We start from the raw sequence: 19,660 nt of genomic DNA, 5'->3' as shown, positions 1-19,660 counted from the left end.
GTTAGCCTCGGACCATGGACGCACAACGCCGAATTACTGTGCCTAGTGTGGCCGCATGAAATCCAATTTATAATATCAGTTTTATAAAACCGATTTTAGCTAATTTGATATTATCCCGTAGTGTAGACGTGGCCTCAGACTCCATTCCACATGGTAGTAAAGTTTACTCTGGAGGGTCTCAGAACTAAGGCATCAGAACCCACAATCACAGAAACCTCAAGAGGTATTACCGGGGATGGGCCCCTGCCGAAGCATATGATAGAGAAAGAAGAGGAATGGCTACCAGCTGTCAAAAGACTTATCCCCTTACACAATCTCAGCACATAATTGTAACAGAGCAGCTAACATCTATATAGACATCACTGAAACAGAAGTACACAGTACCCAGACATTACCCAGACCTCCCTTGGCTCTGATTAGTCCCCATCAATAACACCCTCTGATCCAAAGAATTTTTTGGTAGAGAGGACTCTCTTGTACATTTGGCCCCAGAATCCTCACTGCAAGACTTCTGTGAATAGGACTGAAAGGAAATGTCATAGTGAACAAGAAAAACTCTTAAGTGTCAAAAAAGGGAGACGCCTCCAGCTTGTTACCCTTCCCTGCTTTCTTGGGGGTTGTTAGGTCAAAGATCCAGTCTGCCCCTACTTTGGAGCCACCGCCAGATCTCACTGAGTTCCATGCTCAGAATGGCTCCTCTGCGGATGCAGGAATATTTGCCCCATAGCTTTCTCCGTCGATGACAGATGATGGATGCTTCAGCATCCTCTCTCTTCTGGATCTTTGGGTGTAGTGGAAAGTGAAAGCCACACAACCTATACACTGCCTCAGGGACTGACACTTGTGCAGGCACCAGAAATGCTGGTCAGTTAGCAACATCTTAGCACTGACATACAGTTAAAAAAAAATTCTAGGGAAGATACTTTATCTCCAAACTTTGATTTAGGAATCAGACAGGATTTATACCACAGGTGCCTGGAGACCACACCAAGTTGAACACAGACATTTTCCCAACAGAATTATACAAAGAAGAGGAATGAAATTAACACAGACTACTCTATTAATAACAAAGCAAACATTCACAACAACTCATAACCATACACAAAGTAATGGAAGAAAATGGCCCAGACAGTTCTGGAGTAAAAAAACTCCAGATTCCAAAAATGTGAAGTCTCTTTGTAATCTATATTGTATTATCAAAATTATGTAAATTCTAAGCTTTCATATTAAAAATAAATGTTGTCTTTTCACTGCTGTGGCACAATCGTTAGAATGTGAACCGATCTGCTGTCACTTTGTTAATTCAGTTTGGCAAGAAAGTTGTCTCCAAGCAAACAATACTAACAGCAACGAATGCTAGTATTCCCTCTCCACCAAACTTAACACTTCAAAGCCTAACTGGAACAAGAGACCCTGCCTACCCTAAAAAAATAATCACTTTTAAATATGTCTATGGCCAAGTCATGTTACAATATGGGTTATGCTTGCTTGTGTGGACAGAAAGGAAAAATAGGGAGAGAAACTTGTTTTAGTCTTAGCAGGGCTAAAATATTAACACTGAAGCAGCATAAGCAATCTCCCCATAAGAACATAAGAATGGTCATACTGGGTCAGACCAAAGATCCATACAGCCCAGTATCCTGTCTGCCAACATTGGCCAATGCCAGGTGCCCCAGAGGGAGTGAACCTAACAGGTGATCTTTCTCCTGCCATCCATCTCCACCCTCTGACAAACATGCTAGGGACACCATTCCGTACCCATCCTGGCTAATAGCCATTAATGGACTTAACCTCCATGAATTTATCTAGTTCCCTTTTAAACCTTGTTATAGTCCTAGCCTTCACAACCTCCTCAGGCAAGGAGTGCCACAGGTTGACTGTGCACTGTGTGAAGAAGAACTTTTATTTGTTTTAAACCTGCTGCCCATTAATTTCATTTGGCAGCCCCTAGTCCTTATATTATGGGAACAAGTAAATAACTTTTCCTTATTCACTTTCTCTGCACCACTCATGATTTTATATACCTCTATCATATCCCTCCTTAGTCTCCTCTTTTCCATCACACATAAAAATAAAATTAGAACATCTCCAGATATGTCAGTCTGCAACTAGAAAAACTTGGTGGCTAATGCAACATCAAGGTTGCTAAGTTAAGGAAGCTAAGTAAATGTTCCCACATTCCCTCTGCCACATTGTACATTCTTTATACTTTATGGCCTTGACAATGTAAAACAGAGAAATTCAGGTACACATTTAGCTAGGAAAGCAGGAATATAACTAGGGCCCTACCAAATTCATGGTCCACTTTGGCTGATTTGACAGCCATAGGATTTTAAAAATTGTAAATTTCATGATTTCAGCTATTTAAATCTGAAATTTCACCATGTTGTAATTGTAGGGATCCTGACCCAAAGAAGAGTTGCAGGGGAGTTGCAAGGTTATTGTAGGGGAGATTGTGGTATTGCTGCCCTTCTGCGCAGCTGCTAATGGCAGTAGTGCTGGGCAGATGAAGAGCGGTGGCTGCTAGCTAGGAGCCCAGCTCTCAAGGCAGACCTGCCTCCAGCAACAGTGCAGAAGGAAGGCTGACATGATATGGTATTGCCACTTTTACGTCTGTGCTGCTGCCTGGAGAGCTGGGACTTCAGTCAACATCTGCTACTCTCCGGCCACCCAGCTCTGAAGGCAACAGTGCAAAAGTAAGGGTGCAATGGTATGGTGTGGGGATCTGTACTTCTGAGCTGCCGCTGGCAGGGCACCATCTTCAGAGCTGGGCATTCAGCCAACAGCCGCTGCTTTACGGCCACTCAACTCTGAAGGCAATGCAGAAGTAAGGGTGGCAATACCAAGACCCCTAAAATAACCTTGTGACCCCCCCCCCCCAACTCCCTTTTGGGCCAGGACCCTCAATTTGAGAAATGCTAGTCTCCCCCATGAAATCTGTGTATTATAGGGTAAAAGAATATGAAAGACCAAATTTCACAGCAGGAGACCTGATTTCACAGTCCGTGAAGCATTTTTCATGGCTGTGAATTTCATAGGAACCTTAAATGTAACATATTACTAAATATCCATAACGTGGCCAAATTAACATTACTATAGGAATCTCACTTTTTGCTTTTCCTGGCTTTTATATTTTAATTATGTAACCTTAACACTTACTTTATGTTTTGTGCAGTTAATACAGATCTGCAAATATAAAAAAAGCATTAAAGCAAATGTGTTTGCAATTCTGATCATCTGTTGGTTGTGAATTTTATCTGATGGACGTATGCTCTTCTACGACACTATGAAGTTAGGATGACTGTCCATAAGAAATTTAATCCTGCTTCTAGGTCAAAGGCTTAACTATAGGAAATGGTACAATTCTATCAATTATACACACATCCATAGATTTTAAAGCCAGAAAGGACCTTTCTGAACATCTAGTCTGACCTCCTATATAAACACAGGACATCTCGGTATCAGCTCCTGCTTCAAGTCCAATAGCTCTGGTTGAACTAGAGCATATCTTCTAGAAAAACATCCAATCTTGATCTGAAAATTGCCAGCGTTGGAGAACCCCCACATCCCTGGATAAGTTGGTCCAATGGTTAATTATTCCTACTTAAAAGTTATTTCTAGCCTGAATTTGTCTAGCTTTAACTCTTCCAACCACTGGTTCTTGTTACACTTTTGTTTGCTACGTTGAAGAGTGCCCCCATTATCAAATAATACATGTTCCCCATGTAGCTACTTAAATACTGTGAACAAATCATCCCTTAACCTCCTCTTGATAAGATAAACAAATTGAGTTCTGTAAGCTTATCACTACAAGACATGAGTTCCAATAATTTAATCATTTAAGACTCTTCTCTAAGTCATCACCAATTTATCAACATCTTTCTAGACTTTTGGACACTGTATTTGAGCAGTAGTTGTACTGTAGTGCAAGAAGTTTCCATTTATAATTAATCTGTAATGGAACCTTCACTTCGTTGTTCCATTGCTCAGAACTTCATGTTTTCAAAAGGCACCCTATATTAAACAGAAGTACCTTCATTACTCAAAAGACACTGCTTCTGTTCCAGTGAGTACACAGCACCTTAACAAGCCAAGAATTGTTAAACCGGACATAAATACAACAACAGCAAGGCTATTAGGTCCAAACTTCACATTTTTTTTTTTTATCAACTAGTATGTCAGTGCTTTAAAAATCCCCTAAAATGCTAGTAACTAATGTGGGAATGGGCGACAGGGGATAGATCACTTGATGATTATCTGTTCTGTTCATTCCCTCTGAAGCACCTAGCACTGGCCACTGTTGGAAGACAGCATACTGGGATGGACGGACTTTTGGTCTGACCCAGTACAGCTGCTCTTATGTACATGAAATGAAGGCAGGAAATCAGCACAGGTAAGAAAACATTTTAATTTCAAGCTTCACTGGGAAGAGATATACAGGAGCATCTCCCCTCTGGACTGTCTAGAGTTTGCAGAGATTTCTTATATGCTATAGGAAAATGAAGACCAAGGTTTTAAAAGAACGGATGCCTAAAGTCCAGTTTTTAAATCTATACTTAGGCAGTAAAAGATTTGTTTTCAAAAGTACTGAGAGAACCTACTACCTCCTACTAAGCTCAATTCAGAACATTTGAAAAATCAGGTATATTATTTAGGTGCCTAAATGGGTGCCTATTCTCTGCCTAAGTCGCCTTTGTAGACTACTGAAGATCTTAGCTAGCAAAGATTAATATGACAATTGGGTTTTACCAGTAGGATGGCACCATTTTCTTCATTCAGTGGATGGACATTTAGTCTGAATTTTCTTCCTTAATAAAAGATAAATCTTTTTTTTGATCATAGGGTTTCCAGTTATAGGGCTGTGCCACCTGATTAAGAATTGCCTGCATTCCAGGGACTCTGATTATTGTTTGGGCATTTTTCTTCCTTAACTTTAGAGCAGATTCTTACTTTTGTGGGTGCTGTGGTGAGGTCAAAGTAGCAGCAGACTGAAAGGCTTAGCTTTCATGTTTAACATGAAAGCATAGAAGACTGTTTTAAAACTATGCTTACCACTCTAGGTTATTACATTTTGGACCCACTTTTTCTAGCAGCAACTGAAGTTTCTACTGTGCTACCAGAGTAATTATTCTTGCTGGGTCAGAGTTCTCTGCACAAGCAAACTCCACAGTGACAAGACTTACACAAAAGGAGAGGAATGTGCGGTGGGTTTATCAGGCAAATTTCTCTGGTGCATACACCTTACTTCCAAAAGTTTGAGATTTTGCGGGTCTTTTTAGGGGTAGGAAAAAAACATCAAAAAAAATCAAATTCAAAGTGAAACCTAGGTTTCTTTGGCAAGAGCTATTTATCACTGTGATCATTCTGACAAAAGAGGTAGTCAAAGGCATGAATATGCAGAAACCAAAATGGCTACTGCAATCTGAGTGACAGAGGACTATCACCACAAAATTTCATTCAATAATTTTTTTCAATCATACAAAATGGCTAAATTTGTAATTATGCATGGCTGGACTAAATACTGCAGGCTTTCAGCCATGGCAGACAGATTTTAGAAAATATTTTTGTCATGTTTTACTCTGTTTCCTGTTGTACACACAATGTAGTCCATTAGCAAAACCAGATCTATCGCCAGAAATTAAAAATCATGACTCCAGGTATTAAAGCAGTTAACATGGGCAAACTCATCTGTGGGGAAACTAAGCAATTTCACAGCCAGTTCAAGAAATCCAAACTAAAATGAGACCTAAAGCTCTCCAGATGCATATGTGATAAGCAAAGGACAAAAAGCACACTTTAAACAATGTAATTTGTTTTTAAAATTATATTTCAGAATATTTGAAGTAGCATGCAGAGAAGAAAAAACTTCAGAACTATGAACTATCCTACTTGTAATTGCTTTCTATCTTTCAAAGAGATATTGCAAGCCAGCCACACAATTACTTTATATTAATTCACGCAAGAAATCTTTTCTTAGAAAAAGATAGAACAGTGAAATTTACCCTTGCAACAAAGCCAATAAGAAAGCTGATATGAAAGCATGCAGTTATGAAATATATTGGACAGAAAAAGTGAACTATTGTAGAGAAATGGAATGGGACACTTACACAGTGGCTCTTTCTCAGGGGGTCCTGAGGTTACTATGTTCTTAAACCATCTAGACTGAATAGCAGGCTGGGAAGAAGGGAGCCACAAACAATCCACCAGATGACAATGCTACACAGTGTAGAGACCAGCATAGCTAGGAGCCATCTAGAAAGGGTTGGGAGGGGGAGGAAAAGATGAACAAAAATTCAAACGGGGATGCTATTGGTGCATTTTAGCCAGTTACAAGTTTTAAAAAAGCAAATCATCCTTTAAATTGGGCCAAGCATTTTCTCCCTTTCTACTATTACAACAGTCATGCAACCATTTCATATGGAAAGGTTTGTGTGTTACCTGGGACCAATTTGAACTAGGTTTTCTGAGAACCTGAAATAACCCCATAACGGCTTTCAATTCCAAGGAAAGTCTACTGCACTATCTTAAAGAGAAACAAATTCCGAAATAACTTAATACAACAACAAACATTTGTTGCCCTCTCTTCAACTATATTAGCAATATAGGCTGGTCAAACTAAACAGTCTCAGTGAGCCACTGGATTCACTACTACTGCTTCACAGCTGTATGTTGTTGTAATACCAAAGCATCAAAGCCATAACCATCTACTAAAAGAGCAAACAGAATTATACAAGATACCCAGATGGTGAGGGCCAATTGCCTTTCTACATTTAAAATTACAACTACTATTCAGTAGGTTACCACCTCAGGTACAACATATTTCTAACTATGACAGACATACAAAGGATCCATTCATCAAGGCATAGAGGATTTATGCAAGTAACTTTGATAAACTCTAACGAGCATTACACACAAATCCCTTGTGCCTTAATAAGAAAACAACAGACCTAGCTTTTAATTCCTCTCCCCGCACATTCTACCTTTTTGTAAACAAAGTGTTTTGTTCTCTGAGATAGTTTTACACTAAGGAAACACAAATCTCATTCTGCTTTCTTCCTGTTAATAACCTTGCTGTTCAAATGATGAGACTTAATTATGTGTTGGAGAATCTGAACTTAAAAAAAGTCTAACAGCTATTCAACCTGGAAGGATACCCTATTTGATTAGGACAGCAAGAGAATATTTTTGTAGTATTGTTATTTTGGGAGTGACAAAATTGATTACGTATCATTTAGCTCCTTGATGCAAATTATTTCAGTATGTACTGCCAACACACATGATGTCACGCATGGGAAAGGGGGAAGTCAAACTCCCCAGAAGAAAAGATTTAAGAGAATTTTTTTTCCTTCTAACCACAAAGCACAGTAAATAAGGATACTACTAGCTTTAGCTCATTTATGTTAATCTTATGGAAAGGCAACCTAGTAAGTTCTCTTTGATTAACAGTCATGTTATGAAAAATTTCTTTATACATGCTTATTGACTAGAACCGATTATAAACCAGCAAAGAAAAAAACAACACATTTAATGCATCAATATGATGGTTATGAATGTGTTCTGTATCATACAATGAATACTCATTCCAATGATGATTCTGGCGATGCAGTTTGTTATGTGACAGAGGGATAATGCTTATTTATTAGGTTATCTGACTTTAGAAAAGTGGTTTTCTTGCAACTGGAGCGTGAAGGAGCCAGGTGCAGGCTGTGTTTAAGTTAACTATATCAGAAGATTCTGGCTGTAGACCTAATTTTGCAACATTTTGTAGTTTGTATTTTCTCCTTTATTCACAACATACTCTATAGTTAGCTTATGATGTATTTTCATTGTATAAAATCCTTTATTTACCTAGTCTCCTAGGGCACTTAAGTTAAAATATTTATATTTTTATGCATTTATAAAAAGGTACTTATCACCATAGTATCTATGTACCAAAGCAATATTTATTTGGTATACAGAATTAGCTGTCCATGATAATGTAATGGAAAATACACTTAGGACACTGATAAGACAGAGTAGTTTGGGTGTTTTAAAGATATATTCCTTTACTGTTAGATTACTGTAGAGTTTTTACTGCTATTTGGCTCTCTGCTCTCCTGATTCAGAAAAGGATCACAATGTTGTTTGTCTTCTGTACAACTTGTACCATTTTTCTGTCAATCCAGCCACAGCACGGTGATATGAAACAGAAGAAAGGAAGGCCAAGTTAAAAAAAAAAAAAAAAAAGGGCAGCTGGCTATGGGTCTCAGAATGTAGCTCCTAGGTGCAAAGACAACCAGGGTAGGGACTAAGTTTCCTTTATTCTTCAGTTCAGGAGGCATAGTGGCTGTGAAATCTAACATGTAATGATGAAGTAGATAGTAACAGTCTTGGCCATCTTCTCTCTAATTTTGATAAAGGAGCAAAGAGTTCCTCTGCTTCTGCAGAGGCTCTTGTATTTCTCTTTTATTATATGTGAAAGCACCAGGAAACCGATCTATCCTGCAACTGTCAGCAACAGATGCTAAGGTCAAAGGTAGATACGTCACTTCCCTTGTAGCTGATGTTGCATTGTCTACCAGAGACAACTGATAAGTAGCCCCTGGGCAATGCTCTCTTCCTGGTCTGTAATCAGTGTCTTGGGATCATCATAGGTACACACATCCCCCTTTTGAACTTATCCAGTGAGAGTTCTCTTGAAGTTTTACTACTCCTTGCCTAGGCAGAACTGCTCACATGAAACTACCAGCAGTTCTTATAAAACTAGCAGCATCTAGAGAAGGACCTTCCCCCAGAAAGATGAAAACAATAGGAGTTGGAAGTAAAAAACATTTAAAAAAAATAGTTTCATCTTCTAATATTTATTTTATACTTATTTTAACAAATTAACTAGACAAATTGAGTCAGCCTGATCAAACACTACACCTTAGAGAGAATGGCCTCTAATTTTTTTAAAATACCATAATACTGAATTCAAAGAAGTGTTTGTGTTCTAATAGACTGAGCTGTCAAGAATATGCAGACACACATCCAGGCTAGTAGGCACATATAGCATATACTGGCAGTGGGTCATTCTGGTGACAGAGGAAACAGACAAGAGAAGGAGAAAAGTTGAATACTATTGTTTAGCCAAAAAATCAAAACAAGAACAACCAATCAGTCATTAAGCCTACAGTGAATTAGTGAATCCATGCGTCCTTTATTCAATGTGAGCATAGCCTTTCCAATGAACATTCAGAACAGGCAAAATGGAAGACACTTCCCCCTCTCTCTTTTGGTATTTATATACACAAAAAGTTGACTTACGTTAGGGGAACTGTGGTTGCAGCCTTTGCCTGCCTTTTACTCTTCAGGGCACGAAGCTTATCACCTTGTGTTACACAGTTTGCATCATCTTCATCACTGTACTGGATAAGTAAACAAATGATAAGACAAGGATTTTAAGTTTTATCCATTAATATCACAGTTTTATTTTACAAATTATAATGTACACACACACTAACTTCTTCAAGAACAAAATTTGCAGGTGTAAATTAAAGCACATTTACTTGTATAAAAACACAATTATATCTTCCCTAACTCATACTTACTGCACTTAAATGTGAAAAACATTAAACTCATGAGCTATTCATTCAGTATACCACCTGACTTTGAAATACTGGAAGTATTTTCAATAGTGCTGCTTAAATATAGTATTATCTTGCTTTGTATTCCTTCTTGGCATTCACATCTCTTTTCCCATAGTTGCCTTTTAAAAACTACCACATCTCCTTTTACACTGGATGCCGGTGACTAAACAAAGGTATCAGACAGTGTTACAGAAGTCAGCTGTCATGGCAGGAAAAGGCATTTCAACAATTAAAAAAAAGCACCTTTGAAATAGATCAAGGATACGTCTGTTTGCAAACTTCAAAACCTTGATTTATGTCTGTTTTAATATTTACCTAGAGAATGAAAAAGTTTAAAATATAACAATGATGCTCCTATTTCAACTGCAGAGTGCACTTCCATCTTTCACACTTGCTGTCCAGACCTTTTTGCCCCCAAATCTTTTAGTATGAAAAGGAACATAGCAAAACATACAAAAAGAATCTGACATCTTGAGCTTTATTGTACCCATGGCTTTGTCCATGTCCTAAGAGGTCCTCAACAGCAGTTAAAACTTTTACAACAGCAGAACAGTCGGACGATTACCAGTTCAGCATCTTTTCTGTTGGCTCTCCGGTTTTTTGCATCATTAATTGAAATATCATCTACTCCTGTGAGGATTTTTGTAACAGCAATTTTGCGATTTCCCTTTAATTTTGCACGGAAAATATCTCCTTCTGTCCAAAGTTCTGTCTGTTTCCTATTATGGAATGGAAAAGACAATGATGTTATAACTTTCCAGAAATTAGCAGCGTTACGTGCTTTGTTTCTAAAGGAACTAATGTCTAATTTTTCTATTAAAATACAATTTTTAATTAGTCTTTCAAATTGTTAATTCTAACATAGGAACAGTCTACTTACTCTACAAGGAAGTGCTGCTGTGGTCCAATTACTGAGCCAGGTCTATTTATTCTAATCCAAGCAATGGTTTCAGCAGCTGTCATCCTATAATGCTTCATAATATAACAGGCTATAAGTGTGCCAGTTCGGCCAAGACCAGCTGTGTAAGATACAAGAGAGGCTTCTTTTTATATACATATTTTTACATGGAGTTTAGTTTTAACTAAACTCTTAAGAACTAAAACTAAATCACTTGTGTTGCTGCTTCTATGATTGACAAATATTTAATTGCCCATCTTATTAAATTTATCACTAGCCAAACTTACATGGCGAGCAATGTTTTCAAGAATTATGTCCAATATTTGTAATGTAACTTATTGTTTGAATAAAAGTATTACACAGTTTAGGTTTAGAAAGTGATTTTTCAGTAAATCACAAATATGCTTTTGTAATCAAGCCTTTCAAAGTCAGTTGCTTTTTATGTATAGGAACAAATTATAAAGACAGTTGTCTATAGCACTATGCATCATAAAATACTTTTAATGTACCAATAAAATTTGGATATGAACATAATATTAAATGCTCAACTAAGAGTATATGAACTCAAAAATTGCCTTAAAGTAGGATAACTACCAACACATTCCCTTATCAAGATCTCAGGGGGAAAAAGAGACAAGCTTTGCAGTATGCCCTAAAGATAAACAAATCCAAGTCTCTGGGAAACAAAGGCAGGGAGAACCTTTCACAGAAAATGCCCTGTCAATAGTTGTCTCCCAATTTAAACTTGCAAGGTAGGAGGAGAGAGAAGGATGTGAAGAAAGAGAAACTGGCTCCAGCGTAAGTGCCTGGACTGATCACAACTGTTGCCTGGGATGAGAGACTGTTTGGCGATCAAGTCCCAAACTATTTAGGAATTTACTGATCAACACCAATATCTTCAACTCTACCTAAAAGCTAATAGACAAGGCAAATCATGCAGCACTGATGTAGTCAGGTTTGACAGAATTAGATTTCTGTTTTTCATAATTTTGATGGCTGAAATCAATACTTAATCATTTTTTTCAATTTTTATCAATTTAAATGTTTACAGTTGGGCAAAGTTATAGGGGAGGGGATCAGACAATTCTTTAATGATAGTAGATATTGAGATTCAAAAAGTTAAAGCTTTATAACTGCCAAAACATCAATTGTCAATATCATATGTCAAAATATAGTCAATATCCTTAAAGCAAATTCTAAAGTTCTCAAGCAGCATTTTTCTTACTTTGCCCATCTGTAAATTTCTATCATCGATGGAAATATTTTTTCGATAGTTGAGTGACTATAGCAAAATCAATGTTAACCAACATTTACCAATAAAAATGTAAGTCTTCCAAGCCTAGATATGTGTGCTTTGAATGTGCTCCTAATGTAGGGTTGGATGTAAGCCTTATTCAATAATGAACACTGTGTGACAGACACAAAATTATCACCTCCAGTCAACAGAAGGTCTCCTCCTGGCTCCCAGACCAGCACACCTTTCCTTGGACAAAGGCAGGAGGGATTTCTGCGATGCTTTTCTCTCATCTGGGCATCTACATCTACCTTATAGAAGGCTGAATAGGGCTTGGGGACATGCTCAGTGCAGTTATGCAGGAGCTCCATACAGCTAGAGAATGTTCAGTGCAAATGGACCTTCCAGGTATTTTGTCAGCAAACCTCTAAAAAGCTTTATCAAATCTGTGCAAACGATTATTTTAAAAGCCTTATAATTTAGCCAGATTTGGCTAGCTACTAAAGAAAATAAAAGCAGCTATCTCCACGGCACTTAGGACTAACACTGCCAAATTTATAGTTTCTGCTGAAAAGCATCGAGATGCTAAAGCTCTTCAAAGAGATGGTTGGAAAAAGAAGTGTTAACATTGACACCAGGGAAAAATAGGCTTGCAAATCTCATAAGCAGCTGAAAAGATTTGCCAAAACCAACACAAAATCAGCTGAAGCAGAGAACAAAAATGGTTACAGTTTGGCTAACTTATAATCAATTGGAAATAAGGGCTTATGATGCAAAGTGTCAGGTAAACTTAACTATAGGCTTTGCTATCAACTCTCAACTCCACCTTGTAATATCAACTGTGCACATAACATACCTTTGCAATGAACTGCTATAACACCTTCAGCATTTTCACAAATATTTAGGAAAGTTTTGACTATAGTATCACTAGGTATGCTTCCATCAGCAAAGAAGAGGTCATAATGCTCAAAACCAGCATCTGCAAATCGTTTGGCATCATACATTTTTCTGTTAAGACGTATTATGGTAGTAACCTTGTGCCTTCTGAAATATGGGAAATAGGCCTCAGGAGCATGGTGCGGATAACCTGTAGGCAGAAACAAAGGAACTAGTCATGAAAATTGCACATCCAAATGAAAAAACAAACATGTAGAATATCTTATTTTAAAGTTATGTCCAATAGAAGAATTCCATTTTCAGTCAGTGAATTTTTAAACAGCCTAATTCAAATAGAGCTAAAGAAAGTCTTGGGCTTTATCATCGCCAAGTGTTCCTTCACTCCACCCCACCCCCAAAAAGCTAAGAAAAACATACCACTGGAGGAACAATTTTTTAAAAATGATAAAGTTGCTGTTACTCATAACAATCAATCAAATACACAGTAGCAGCATATGGGTTTGTGTCCCCAAAGCATACCATTTTCAGTTTTACTTCTTGAATGAGGTCCACTGAAAGCAATGAATTTGTTTGGTATTATCCAGTTAAAATCTCCATTTTCTGCTTTCTGTCAAGAGAAAATGTACGATTTACCATTATCCCTATATTTCAGGGGTGGGCAAACTACAGCCCACAGGCCACATCCAGCCCGCCAGCCGATTTAATCCAGCCCTTGAGTTCCTGCTGGGGAGTGCGCGCTGGGGCTTCCTTGCTCCTGCCAGGGAGCAAGATCAGTGGCCGCTCCGCTCAAGCCTGCTATGACTCCCGCAAGCAGCAGCATGTCCCCTCTCTGACTTCTATGTTTAGGGGCATCCAGGGGCCTCCACGCGCTGCCATCCCAGTTCCCATTGGCCAGAAACTGCGGCCAGTGAGAGCTGTGGGGGCAGCACCTGTGAACACGGCAGTGCACAGACCTGCCTGGCCATGCCCCGTGTAGGACCCAGAGGGGGGACATGCCACTGCTTCCGGGAGCTGCTTGAGGTAAGTGCAGCCTGGACCATGCACTCCTCAGCCCCGCCCCCACGCCCTAATCCCCAGCCCTAATCCCTCTCCCACTCTCTGAACCCCTAGATCTCAGCCCAGAGCACCCTCCTGCACCCCAAACCTCTCATCTCCAGCCCCACCACAGAGCCTCCACCCCCAGCTGGAGCCCTCACTCCCTCCTGCACCCCAATTCAAATTTTGTGAGCATTCATGGCCCGCCATACATTTTCCATACCTAGATGTGGACCTTGGGCCAAAATGTTTGCCCATCCCTGCTATATTTGCTTCAAAAGTACAAAGCCAAATACAAGCCCCGTTAGTGTAAGCACATTTCCAGTCTGCCCTTTGCTTCATCAATAAGATGCCAAATGCTCTCAACCTCTCCAGCGTTTTTCTTTCTAAAACAAACTTCAAGTGATGCAATCAGGTCCCCCCCAAATAGAGCCACACTTGGATTTTTTTTAAAGCTTTTGTAAATTGTCTCGTTTCACCTTTATCTACTATATTAGTAATTACTTCATGCAACTCCAACAAGTCCTGAGTTTTCTGTATAGATGCCGTGCTGCTTTGCCTTTAAGAGAGTACATTTATCTAAGTGTTATAGTACTTTAGCTGTACAGTTACAAGGAATTTCCCATAAACTGAGGTGAATTTAACAGGGTTGGAATTCCCAAGATCAATTACTACTTTTTTTTAAAGGAATAATGGTGCTGCACTTCTGTCATCTCTTTATTACTTTCCGTGTAAGTTTCTTTGAAATGAATGCCAACTGATCTAGTGATTAGCTATACTTGAATTGCTCATTAACTTCTCCAAGAGCAGATCTCACCTATGAGAAGTGCCGTTGGAACTGAAGCTTACTATCATCCTACAATGGATAAAAATCAGATGTGGAAAAAAAAGTATCTTTACCTACCTCTTTCCAAATACCCTAACTCCACTTTACTTCCTATAGTCTTTCATCTCTTGAGACTATAACCACAAATGCAGCCTTCTAACTCCCCGGTGTTTAAACTTAAATTACCTATCTTGTTCTCTTAGATCCTTAAATAAAGATGTATAGTAATAGCTGTTTTAAAAGCAGAAATGGAACCGACAGCAACAAAGGCAACAGTGCATTTATAGTAAGAGTAACACTACCACCATCTAGTGCTTATAATTCATCAGTAGATCTCAACACACTTTAGCATCTCAAAGAACATCAATATCATTATTCCTATTTTAAAAATGGGGTAACTGAGGCACAGAGGGGAAATAGCTTGCCTCAGGTAACCCAGCAGGACAGGAATAGACCCCAGGTTTTCTAAATCACGGTTCAGAGTTTATCCCCAGGCCACACACTTACCTCATAATGCTCATATTCATTTACATCAAAAGCACTGAAATCCAGGAAGCCATATCGCAAAGCCTAAAATCCACAATACAACTTTTAACAAAAAGAATCTTCATCAAAAGACAAAATGCATCACCATTTTAAATGTCTGCATACCCCTTATATTAGACTCTCAAGGTCCCTTTCAGTCCTATGATTCTGTGATCTATTTTTCACCACTGTGCCAGAGTAACATTAACTCCTTTAATTTGACTGAACTCAATTGAATTCATAAACATTTTAACACTTGTGAAAATGCTGGCGTTGTGGAAAATATTTAGCATTCAGCAGTGCCAGGTTTACAATGGTGCCAGTGGCTCCATGGAGCCGAGCCCATACTCAAAAGAGGCCCCAGGCTGCTCCACTTGCACTGTGTCCCAGACCTCCTCACCCCCACAAAAATCACTTGCTCCTCAAGCCAAAGGGGCCTCTCTATCCCCTGGCCCCACCTGCCAGCTCCTCTCAGCCCCCTGGCTGGACCCAGTGCACCTCTGGCTCTGGGCAGTCTTTGCTTCCCATCACCTGTGGCGCCCCACCTGTCTCACTGGAGCTGAGCCACTTGGGACGGTGCAGAAACCTGGCCAGTCTCAGCCAGGTGGGGGTGGAGGGGCAGATGACAGTATGGGAGGCTAGGCTGAGCCCCTCCAGGCAAGTGCGTCTTGAGAGAGCCTGGCAGGGGCAGGCCCTGGCCAGGCTGATCGGGCCACTCCCGAGGGGCCGGAGTGATTCCGGGCCCTGGGACCAGCTCTGGCTGCACTGCTGGCTCAGTCCATCAGACAGTCACCTCCCAGCAGGGTCAGTAAGTGCGGCCGGGAGGCAGGGGGTGAGGAGTGGGTTTCTGGAGGGTACTGGGCTGTGAGGTGGCAGGGAAGATCTGTGTGTGTTGAGGCAGTAGGGAGTGGGGGTTCTCCAGGGGGTGCTGGGCAGTTGTGGTGGGGCTGTGGGCAGGGGGTGTTGGGCAAGTGTGGTGTTGTGCAGGGTTTTGTGCATATATGTGTTGGGGGTGCTGGGCATAGCAGATCTGGGGGGGCATCAGCCACAGGGAATTGGGGGGGAGGGGTTCCAGTGTTGGGGGGGCAGCGGCGCATCATGGACCCACCCCAAGAGAAAGGAGTATGCTGTCAGTACAGGGCAGGCCGGGCCACTGTGCGTCCGGCAACTGCTGGTTTGTAAATAGTGCCCTTGCACTGAGCTGGGTGGAGTGGGGCCATCCCTGTCATGCCATGCCCCATTGCCTCTGCTTTGCCCCTTGCTCTGGAGACTGACGTCCCTGCAACATGCTCCATTGCTTCCATGGGGGCCCACAAATATATTTGGTGCTGGGCCCACAAAAGATTAATTCGGCCCTGCATTCAGTCTTGGTCCAAAACAAACCCCTCCATCCCTGTATCCACGTTATATATACACATCAATACAATTAATGATAAATAAGCAAGCCCACTTCTCTGATTTCACTTAAAAATAAAACCAGAACCAGGCCACAGAATCATTCATGACAACAAGTCTCAGAACCCCAGTCAACTAATTCAGGCTCACCAGGCTTGCTCTATGAACTAAAAATAGCAATGCAGACATTCCTGCTGGGGCTGCATCTTGGGCCCTAAATAAAATCCCTCTGATGGGTTTCAGAACCCGAGCAGGAATACCTATACTGCTATTTTTAGCCCTAAACCATGAGCCCGAGTCAGCTGACCAGGGTTCTGAGGATCGCTGCCACAACTACTACTACTCACTGCCCCTCCCTCCCAGTGTAGATATACTCAGAGTTGCAATAAACCCTTGGATGACTAAATTAGTGGTGCAGAAGGAATGAAGGGGTCTGGCAACCAGTTACCTGATTCAACTATTTTGCCTTTCAAGCTCAGAAACAAATGTTGAAATAATAAGGCCACGGAGTAATGCAGGCTCCTTCCTACAGTCATCATTAAGTTACACACAACTTCTTTATAATATTTACCATGCTGACTGTTTGGAAGACCAGTCATGGAGGGCTGTTTGGTCCAACAACTTACCAATTTCCATATTAATATCAGGATATTAGAGGTAAAATGACTGGCCTGGACAGCTCTGCCCATCTGACTCCATGGCTACTGCTAAGATGATTTCGCTAGATAACTCCCATCCAGGGAAGAACTTGCTCTATATTAGGGTCCCAGACCCCACCCAGACATGCTCATTGGATTCCCCAGATATCAGTCACAGGAGCTCAATTACTGTACAACAAGGGTAGGCAACCTATGGCCCAGGTGCCGAAGGCGGCACGAGAGCTGATTTTCAATGGCACTCACACTGTCCAGGCCCCCAGTCTGGGGGGCTCTGCATTTTAATTTATTTTAAAAAGAAGCTTCTTAAGCATTTTAAAAACCTTATTTACTTTACATACAACAATAGTTTAGTTATATATTATAGACCTTATAGAAAGAGACCTTCTAAAAACGTTAAAATGTATTACTGGCACACCAAACTTTAAATTAGAGTGAATAAATGAAGACTCAGCACAGCACTTCTGAAAGGCTGCCGACCCCTGCTGTACAAGATGTATAGACTAGGCAGAGTCAGACACATTGCTATAATGAAGGTCTAATAATTAGGTCCTTAGTTTCATGAGCTAATTTTGGCTGTATTATAAATTAGCTGACAAACGTATCACAAATTTTTTAAATTTTACTTACTTTATTTATTGCATGAAAGCAGTCAAGCAATGTTAGATGAAAACTGCAAGTACCAAATGAAGCATCTCTGTAACACAAACATGTGAAATCAATTTTGACAGCTGACAGCATTTCTAGTTTCATAAGCAAAACCACATGAGTTCCGTCATGCACATCCAAGACTAAATGAATTAAGATGTTATTTTCTCAAGAGCCAGCGGTAAAAAGATTTGATTATTAGTTACTTTAAAATATTCTGTTTTCCAATCTTGAAGTTTATTGATTTAAATTTTAACTTATATTTGATTGCTTTACTGGTATCTTATGTTAAAACACAGATGATCCAACATTAAGTTCATTTTAGCCACCTTTTTTTCAACAGAAATGCCACTTTCAGTTTTTGTTGGGAATAAAAGACTTTGGCAAAGTTTAATGAATTTGGACACCACCACTTCCTGAAAGATTTTTATTTTTAAACAAAATAGTTTGTATACTGTGATTCCTTGTGTACTGTAAGATTTTTGGAATCTGATAAAAGCACTGCATAAGTGGATGGATAAGACTCAAATTACTTCTATTACATATATGGCAGTTTAACCTTTCTAACCAAAAGATTAAAGAAATAGGTATAGTAATATTTAAAAGAGAATTGTCCTAAACTTAGAGCTTTAAAATATTTAGTTGGACTATGCTTAAAAACAACAGTCTGGTTTTCATTAAAGCTATTTTTCCTGCCATTCTTCTTAAACCATTTTAAGGTAGGAATAGAATGTTCTTGGTACTATGTCAGTTATTGACAAAGAAATGACTCAATGAAACTAATGAAACTATGAACTTAGAACTGACCTAAGGTAGAAAAACCCTTTTCCCTATAGTATAAAAAGTCTCTGAATTTCAGGATTATATGTTTTAGTGGAATAACTGTTGGGTTTAAAACATTTTAGAAAGCCAGCAATTGTACTGTCAATGGCAATTTATAGTGGCATGCAACACTTCCTCCCCTCTCTCCTCCATTTCTGCCAGAACATGGAAAGAAGCACTTTAAATTGTCCACTTCATGCTGCACTATGGGATTACATATTTGGAGTGTCACTGATTTAAAGTCTCTCTTCACCTTACCACTCCTCTTTGGTCATGTCTATCCCTCATTGTTGCTACAGATTTAAATCTCCTACTACTCTCACCAGCAACTGTGCTGTTTGAGGCAGTAGAGTGAAGTAGTGTCTGGTTTAGGGTTTTTTTTAAATGTGTAACAAGGGACACTGTTATAATGACTAAAAATGACAAAAGTGAGAATGTCAGAGGTCTGGCTGCATCTACTCTCTCTGCACTCTCCCCTCCTCTAATGAGTTAGTGTGAAGTGGGGAGGAAGGGGAAAGGGAAGTAATAGAAAGAAAAGGAACTCATTCAGGAAACTGACAATAGGATACAGAGAATTTCTCTAAGACTTTAATATAAATTCCTCTATTATGAAAGAACACAAGTAACTATTATCTGATTGCAAAAAGCAATTCCTCTCACTGGCTAATGAACAGTCAGTATAGACATAATCCAAAAAGAACAGGACTCTAAAGCACCATCTAAACTCACAATTTTTTTCAGTGGCTTCCTCCTCCTAGGCCACGTCTACACTACGCGATATCGAATTAGCTAAAATCAGTTTCATAAAACTGATATTATAAATTCGATTTCACGCAGCCACTCTAGGCACAGTAATTCAGCGTTGTGCGTCCATGGTCCGAGGCTAGCGTTGATTTCTGAAGCGTTGCATTGTGGGTAGCTCTTCCGTAGCTATCCCATAGTTCCCGCAGTCTTCCCCACCTCTTGGAATTCTGGGTTGAATCATTGTCGCAGGTGGTTCTGGGTAAATGTCGTCAGTCATTCCTTCCTCCGGGAAAACAACAGCAGACAATCCTTTCGCGCCCTTTTTCCCTGGATTGCCCTGGCAGACGCCATAGCACGGCAACCATGGAGCCC

The 19,660-nt window shown here is 39.8% G+C and overlaps 1 protein-coding gene across 10 annotated transcripts in view; it reads right to left on the bottom strand.

The window, feature by feature from the left end:
• CDC14B (cell division cycle 14B) overlaps nt 1-19,660 on the bottom strand; it is an 80,864-nt gene that overhangs the window by 20,481 nt on the left and 40,723 nt on the right. For 7 of the 10 annotated variants that reach the window (XM_032788093.2, XM_032788085.2, XM_032788086.2 and 4 more), the window contains 7 exons: nt 17,705-17,771; nt 15,006-15,068; nt 13,157-13,244; nt 12,597-12,827; nt 10,489-10,627; nt 10,174-10,327; nt 9,286-9,386 (listed from right to left, as the gene is read on the bottom strand). In XM_032788093.2, the coding sequence (XP_032643984.1) occupies nt 9,286-9,386; nt 10,174-10,327; nt 10,489-10,627; nt 12,597-12,827; nt 13,157-13,244; nt 15,006-15,068; nt 17,705-17,771 (843 nt within the window). Of the gene's footprint in view, nt 1-6,107; nt 6,253-9,285; nt 9,387-10,173; nt 10,328-10,488; nt 10,628-12,596; nt 12,828-13,156; nt 13,245-15,005; nt 15,069-17,704; nt 17,772-19,660 lie in introns of all 10 variants that reach the window. The other 3 variants (XM_032788088.2, XM_032788090.2, XM_032788089.2) reach the window with 1 other exon arrangement.

The sequence above is a fragment of the Chelonoidis abingdonii genome, chromosome 6, assembly GCF_003597395.2.
Source record: "Chelonoidis abingdonii isolate Lonesome George chromosome 6, CheloAbing_2.0, whole genome shotgun sequence".
NCBI classification, from domain to species: domain Eukaryota; kingdom Metazoa; phylum Chordata; order Testudines; family Testudinidae; genus Chelonoidis; species Chelonoidis abingdonii.
Note: the sequence above shows the minus strand (reverse complement) of the source record. Positions and strands in the feature narration are given on the sequence as shown.